This window comes from Orycteropus afer, unplaced genomic scaffold (genome assembly GCF_000298275.1).
Source record: "Orycteropus afer afer isolate SDZICR_OR568_19922 unplaced genomic scaffold, OryAfe1.0 scaffold00112, whole genome shotgun sequence".
Lineage (NCBI taxonomy): Eukaryota > Metazoa > Chordata > Mammalia > Tubulidentata > Orycteropodidae > Orycteropus > Orycteropus afer.
This window is the reverse complement of record NW_006921699.1, coordinates 2997186-3005386: the sequence shown is the minus strand read 5'-3', so window position 1 is coordinate 3005386 and position 8201 is coordinate 2997186. Positions and strand designations below refer to the sequence as shown.

The window sequence follows — 8201 nt, the reverse complement described above, 5'->3', positions numbered from 1 at the left end:
GTTAGCAGTCAAATGCCTTGTTGTTGTTATGTGCTGTTGAATCGGCCTGACTCATAGTGAGCCCTCTTTGGGCTTCCAAGGCAGTATCACTAGGGATACTTCTATTGATTGCCCAACCTTCCTTCCCGGGAGTGGCTGGTGGGTTTGAACCGCCAGCCTTCTGATAAGCAGTTAAATGCCTTAGGCACTATGCTATCAGAGCTCATAATGCCTGAGGCCTGCCTACAAATAGGCAATTAAGTGAGATAATGTATATAAAGTCTTTATTTCTCGAACTGGGGAACAATAAACACTCAGTGTAAAATTGCTATTGATATTTTCAATATTTGAAGTCTTACAGGCGCCAGGACGCTACCTAGCAGAGCACCCACTTCCCAACGCTAGGCTGTTGGGGAACCTCACCGCAGTGCGGAATAAGTTTCTAGCGCAGCGGCATAGTAACATTGCGCAGGCGCGGCCTCAGTCCGGCGTCCTAGGAGACTGACCAGAAAAGCTTTCGCGCAGGCGTATTCAAGAAGCCGAGGGAGCCAGGGGATGGGGCGGGACAAAGTGGAGTGCGCCTGCGCATCGTGCGGTCTTGGCCAAGTATCCGCAGTCTGGGTAGTGCCAAGGAGGTGATTCGGTATTCTCTGCCTGGCTTCTACCCCTAACCCGGCGTCATTGTGCTGCACCGAGGGCGGGACAACCGCCGGGCAGGAGAGGGGAGCACGATGCCGGTGAGGAGAGTCGTTCAGCCGCTCGGATTCCTTCTCATCCTAGCGGCCTGGTCCGGGGGCGCGGCCGTTGCCATGGAGGCGCGGAGCAGGCGGGCCGGCGGGCGGCGGGGTGGGGCGGGGCAGGGCCAGGCCTGCCGGCTCGCGTGGTTGGGGAGAATGGCTGATCGGTCAGGATACCAAGGGAGTCCAGTTGGCCCGGGGAGGGGTCCGGGGTAGGCTTTGCCACCTTTGTCGTTGCTGCATTCCGAGGGGCCTCCGCGGCTTGGCGTAAAGGCGGTGTGCCGGAGGATGCGCTCTATTTAGGTCCCAGCCCTGCCGGCTGGGAAGGACATGGGGGTGGTGAGCAGCGGCCGCGGAAGGACTGCTTTGGACCCTCATCCCATGTGACCTTTGCGCTGCAGAAGCAAACTCTGGAAGGCGTCAAAGCGAATGCTGCCTGCCCCTAATCCGGGCCCCTGACTCGGACTCTCCTAGGCCCAAGCTGTCATTCCTCTTGCGCTTTAGTTTACAGTGCCGAATGTAACGCGTAGGTGTCTATGTGTGTTTGTGGGGGTGGGAGGAAAGCATGTTTATTTAGTAGGATTTCACAGATTGTTATCGTGCACCCAAAGAAACCAAAAAATCAAACCCACTGCAGTCGAGTCAATTCCGACTCATACCGACCCTATGGGACACAGTAGTACTGCCCCATAGGGATTCCAACTCTGTTAATCTTTATGGAACCAGACTGACTCATCTTTCTCCTGTGGAGCTTCTGGTGGGCTCGAACCACCACTCTTTTGGTTAGCAACGCAATGCTTTCACCACAGTACCACCAGAAGGTAATAAGAAAAACCAAAAACCAAACTCACTGTTGTCGAGCAGGATCCGAATCATAGCGGCCCCTTCTTGGGTTTCCAAGGCGGTATCCCTGTGGAAGAGATTGCGCAATCTTCCTTCTGAGAACGTAATAAGGGGACATTGTAAATCCAGTACACAGTCATGAAGAAAACTTGAGCTGTGGCTGGTTATTTCCTGGTTGTGAGACTTTGGACAGTTATTTAATCTGTATTTTTCCCCATATTTAAACTTTTATTCCTGGGTTGTTATAATGATGACATAAAACCATACAAATAAAACTTAAAGGGTAGTGCTTAATATTTAGCATCAAGTGCTCAAATCAATATTTGCTTCTTGTTACTGCTTTCAAGTTACTGTATCGTTCTACATATATTGGGCACCAGCCACATGCTAGGCACTGGAGATAGAAGAGTGAGCAAAACAAGCCAGGTTCTTGAACTTGGAAAGAGGGAATCCGCCTTTTTAAGTAGAGGTAAAAACCAGACAAGGCATTTAGCATCAATAAATGAAGTAAGTGGGTGACACACAATGCACTGAAGTAGGTTCTGGGAATTGGAAAGTGTTGCCATGTAGGAAGGCTGGTCTAGAGATGTCAGATCATCCATTTTTTCAAGAGAAACCTAGAAATGATAGTTTTTCTGAAAAATTTTCAAATGTTGAAATCTTAACAACTAAGAGAAACATCTCTTAAATGCTTTGAGCCAAACAACAGACATTTGTGGACTTAATTCAGCCCTTTGATTACTCATTTTGCAACCTGTGATCTAGAGGGAAAGACAGACAGACACTAATCAAAAAAGGAGCACATAAAAGTAAAATTGTAACAGGGTTAAGTGTTGATGAAGGAGAGGAAGAAAGTGCTTGAGAATCTGTAACAGAGGGTTTGACAGGGAAGCCTTCTTAGAAGTGGCTATTGAACTGAAATCTGAAGTATTAGCAGATATTAGCTCCGTGAGGAGAGTTAGGAATGCTCTAGGCAGAAGAAACAGCACATGGAAAGGCCTGTGATAAGGAACATGGTAAATAGAAAAGGCCTAAAAAGGGCCAATGGCTGTGGCTGTGAGAGCCAAGCAGGGTGTCTTGTGAGTAAGGCTGGGTGAGGTAGCCATGGACTTGAGCCAGATTTTACAACTTCCTTAAGGACTTTGACTTTTATCCTAAGATCTGTGAGAAACTATTGAAGAGGTATTCAGATAGTGGAATGACATAGTTAGATCTGTGTTGATTGACTGCTATGTGGGGAACGTAACATACCCACTGCCATTGGATCAATTCTCATTCCTAGCAACTCTCTAGAGTGGAACTGCCTCATAAGGTTTCCAAGGCAGTAAATCTTTACAGAAGCAGACTGCCTCATCTTCTCCCACAGAGTGGCTGTGGGTTTGAACAACCAGCCTTTTGGTTAGCAGGTGAAGGCTTTAACCACTATACCATCAGAACTCCTTTTAGAACATACTGTAGGAGAACCTAATTAAATGTAAAGTTGGTACAGTGGTTAAGAGCTCAGCTACTTACCAGGTTTGGTGGTTTGAACACATCAGCTGCTTTGAAGGAGAAAGATGTGACAATCTACTTTGGTGAAGATTTACACCATTGGAAACCCTGTGGGACATTTCTACTCTGTCCTGTAAGGTCACTGTGTATCAGAATCAACTCGATGGTTTGATTTTGGTTTAATTTAAAGTAGGAGTACATTACAGTTATTACAGTAATCCAGAGTTGAGATAATGGTGATCTAGACTAGGATGGTAAAGGTAGATAGAGAGAAGTGTATTGATATAATATGTTACTTGTCAATAGTAATATCAGGGTCAGTGATATTGACATATTTGTTGCTCTGATAATTAGAAGAGTATCTAAAATGGTAGGAGTTTAACAAGAAACTGTTGAACTTTTGCAATTGAATAATGGATTTGTCTTTTAATGTAGAGTCTTAATTTTATCCAATTTCAAATTTGAAACTTTACATATGTAAAATATTCATATTTATAATATTGACATTTTTTCTCTGCCACTTTACTTTTCTGCCTTCACTTTATTATTGTCTTCCTAGAGAAGGAATTTATGGATATATTATATGATGAAAAGCACTTACTCATGCATTGTAGAAAATAAAACTGAAGTCTCAGAGAATATAGCATCTGCTGTATTCTTGAATTAAAATTGTTAACCATTTCACATTTTCCTACAGGCAGGAAAGTCAGATAATGTTGGACTTCAGTGCAGAAAGACAAGCTATAATATATTGGCCAATTTTCTTTTGAATAGAATCTGTGACATATGTAAATTAGATTTTCTTTCCCCTTTTGTATTGTAAAAGAAGTCATTTTTCTTTTCTTATTGTTTAATAATCTTTTTCTCTGGTGGTGTACTGGTTAAAGCTGCTAACCAAAAGGTTGGTGGTTCAAACCCACCATCCAGTCTGTGGAAGAAAGATGAGACAGCCTTGGAAACCCAGTGGATATATCACTGTGAGTCAAAATCGACTCAATGGCAGTGAATTTGGAGGTTTTTTTTTTTTTATATGTCCGTAAGATCTTTAATTGCATTTAACAAATATTGATGGAATCTTTAATATGTGTAAGGCATGGAGATGGCAAAATAGCCCTTTTGAAATTATAAATTTAATCTGTTGACCATAAAACAAAGTATTCTTTTGTGTTATTTTTATTTCTACACCAGATCAACAAATCAGAGAAGCCAGAAAGCTGTGATAATGTGAAGGTCGTTGTTAGGTGCCGGCCTCTTAATGAGAGAGAGAAATCAATGTGCTACAAGCAGGCAGTCAGTGTGGATGAGATGAGGGGAACTATCACTGTACATAAGACTGATTCTTTCAACGAACCTCCAAAGACATTCACTTTTGATACAGTTTTTGGACCAGAGAGTAAACAACTTGATGTTTATAACTTAACTGCAAGGCCTATTATTGATTCGGTTCTTGAAGGCTACAATGGTAAGTGACTAATTTACATAGTTTACTTTATTTAAAACAGCTTTATCTAAGTATAATTAACACCTATAAATTCACCCATTGTAAATGAAGAGTTTGATGCATTGTAATATATAGTTGTAAAACCATCACCACAATCTAGTTTGAGAACATTTTCATCACTCCACAAAGGTCCCCCACCCCATACAACTGTTGTTCTACTTTCTGTTAGTTTTGCCTTTTCTTGAAATTTCATGTATATCACATATAATGTGTAGTATTTTGTGTTTTCTTTCACTTAGCACAATGTTTTTGAGATTCATCCATGTTGTTTAATATATAGAAGTTAATTTTTATTGCTGAGTCTCACTCTGTGAATGGATATACTACACTTTATCTATTCAGCAGTTGATAGAAATTTGGATTATTTCAACTTTTTGGCTATTATGAATGATACCACTATGAATGTTCATCTATAAATCTTTGTGCAATGTATTTTAACATTTTCTTGGGTAGATACCTAGGGTTGGAATTGCTGAATCATGTGGTAAATATGTTTATCTTTTGAAGAAACCACAGAAATCATTTTCCAAAGTTGTGATAATACCACTTTACCTTTCTATCAACATAGGGTTCCAATATCTTCACTTTCTTACCAACACTTGTATTTTCAGTCTTTTTGGTTATAGCTATTTTAAAGGATCTCTAATTGTATCTCATTGTGTTTTAACTTGCATTTCCCTAATGATTAATAATGTTGAGCATCTTTTAATTATTAATAAGCCATTTGTATATCTTCCTTGGTGACCGAAAACAAACTCACTGCCGTTGGATTGGATCTGACTCACAATGACCCCTCCTCTTTCTGAGGCGGTATCTCTGTGGAAATAGATTGCCCAGTCTTCTTTCCGAGGAGTGGCTGGTGGGTTTGGGCCACCAGCCTTCTGGTTAGCAGTCAAATGCCTTAGGCACTACACCACCAGAGCTCCCTTCCCTGGTGAAATGGCTCTTACTGGCCCGGGGAGGCCAATAAGATTCAAGTGGTTAATCAGATACATGATTTATAGATATTTCTCCCAGTCTGTGGCTTTTCTTCTCATATTTTTAATCGTGTTTTTTTTTCCAAAGAGGAAAAGTTCTTAATTTTGGTGACATTCAGTTTATCAGGGTTTATTTACTTATTTTATGGATTATACTTTTGGTGCCATATTATGTGCTGTTGAGTCAGACCTGACTCATAGCAACCCCTCCTTAGGTTTCCGAGACGGTATCGCTGCGGAAGTAGATTGCCCAACCTTCTTTCCGAGGAGTGGCTGGTGGGTTTGAACCATCAGCCTTCTGGTTAGCAGTCAAGTGCCTTAGGCACTATGCTACCAGAGCTCCTTTTGGTGTCATAGCAAAGAAAAATTTGCCAATGCCAAGGTCACCAAGATTTTCTACTGTTTTATTCTACCAAAATTTTCTACTGTTACATTCTAAAAGTTGTTTAATTTTAGTTTGTACATTTAGGTCTATAATCATTTTGACTTAATTTTTATGTGTGATGTGAGGTAAGGGTCTAAGTTATTTTCTTTCTTTTGCCTATGGATGTTTCAGTGCCATTTGTTAAGAAGATTATCATTTCCCTATTGAATTGCCCTGGTACTTTTTTACTTTTGTAAAATATCATTTGGCTGCAAGCATATAGGGTTATTTCTGGAATCTGTTCCAAGTCTATTCTATTTTCATTCACATAGTTTTATAATATATTTTGAAATCAGGTAGTGTATGTTCTTTAACTTTGTAATTCTTTTTCAAACTTGTTTTGTTTGGAGATAGAAATACCATGTTGTTGTTATGTGCCGTTGAGTCGGACCCGACTCATAGCGACCCCTCCTTGGGTTTCCGAGGCAATATCACTATGGAAGTAGATTGCAATTCCACTGCTAGTTGTATGTCCTAGATTAATAAGAGCTGTGATATGAACAGATGTATGGACACCCATATTCATTGCAGCATTATTCATAATAGCAAAAAGATGGAAACAACCTAAGTGCCTGTGAATGGATGAATGGATAAACAAATTATGTTACATACACACAATGAAATACTAGGTAACATTAAAGAATAATGATGAATCTGTAAAATACCTCATAAGGTGGGTGAACATAGAGAATATTATACTGAGTGAAATTATTCAATTACAAAAGGACAAATACTGTGTGAGACTGCTACTGTAAAAAGTCAAGAAAAGATTTACACAAAAAAGAAACATTCTTTGAAGGTTACCAGGGGTGGAAGGGGAAGAGAGGATGTTACCACTAACTAGAAGGTAGACATGTATTTAACTTGAGTTAAAAGAAAGGCAATATGCAGTAAGGGAGAGGTTAGCACAAAATGATCCAGGCATTGTAAGACCTAAGAAGGAGCACAGGAGTTAAAGGCAACAAAGGTGAATACTGTTATTACAATCCTGTAATAACAGTAATCTACAAGTGGATATATAGACACTCAAGCTGAACGTGAGTGGGATTGTGAACTAGGACTACACCCAAGAATATATATAGGTTCGACAGAGGATGTCTCTACCTATGTATCTATTTGTGCTGCAAGTATATCCATGAATGTAGTAGAGCATATGGGAGCTAATGTTATGAAAACTTCTTAGTCATAAGCAAACACCTGGAAGGAATGAGGTGCTGGGCATAGGGGCTCATGACCATAGATAGACTTTGGGGATACTAAAGTCAATTGGCCTAACATAGCTCACAAAGACAGTGTTATACATCCTACTTTGGTGAGTAGCGAATGGGGTCTTAAAAGTTTGTGAGCAGGCATCTAAGGTACAAACTATTGGTCTCTTTCTGCCTGAAGCAAAGAAGAGTGAAGAAAATCAGAAATGTAAGGGGCCAGTTAATACAAAGCTAATGGAGCTCATGGACCCCAGACTCCATGACCCTGAGACCAGAAGAACTAAGTGGTGCCCTGCTACCACTGCTGATCTCTCTGAAAGAGATCACAATAGAAGATCTGCATAAAAGTGGGAGAAAAATGTGGAACAAAACTCAAAAGCATAAGAAAGATCAGTCTTACTGGTCTGATGAAGACTGGTGGAACTCCTGATACTATGGCCCTTTGACACCATGCAAGCTGGGAACTGAACTCAACTCCTGTGGCTCAACTTTCAGCCAAATAATAGACAGGCCTATAAGGGGAACAGTGATACCAGGAAGGTATGCACTCATGAGAACAATCAAACATATGAGATCAAATGGGCAGCATTTGCCCAGGGATAAAACTAAGAAGGCAGGAAGGGATAGGAAAGAAGCATGAAGGGAAATGGTAAACAGTGGGAGGAAGTGGGAAGAGTGTTGTTACCTTGTGGGACTACATTGAATGTCAAAATGTATATGAATGGTTGAATGGAAAACCAGTTTGCTCTGCAAACTTAACTCACACATACACAAATGAAAATTGTTTTGGCTATCCTAGGTCCTTAGCATTTCCATACAAATTTTAGAATTAACTTGTCAATCTATAAAAAAGCCTGCTTGGATTTTGATACTGATTGTGTTAAAACTATAGATCAGTTTTGGGAAAGTTGTCATTCTGGCAGTATTGAGTCTTCCAGTACATGACCTTGATACAGTTCTCCATTTATTTATGTCTTCTATAATTTGGCTCATGAGTATTTTGTAGTTTTTAGTGTACTGGTCGTGTATTTCTTTTTTATT

General features: G+C 40.5%; 1 protein-coding gene across 1 annotated transcript in view; it reads left to right on the top strand.

Moving 5' to 3' along the window:
• The first annotated feature begins 710 nt into the window (after nt 1–710).
• Nucleotides 711–8201, top strand: part of KIF3A (kinesin family member 3A) — a 107485-nt gene continuing 99994 nt past the window's right edge. Inside the window, exons 1-2 of the mRNA XM_042781372.1 lie at nt 711–716; nt 4239–4512. Of these exons, the coding sequence (XP_042637306.1) occupies nt 711–716; nt 4239–4512 (280 nt within the window). The remainder of the gene's footprint in view (nt 717–4238; nt 4513–8201) is intronic.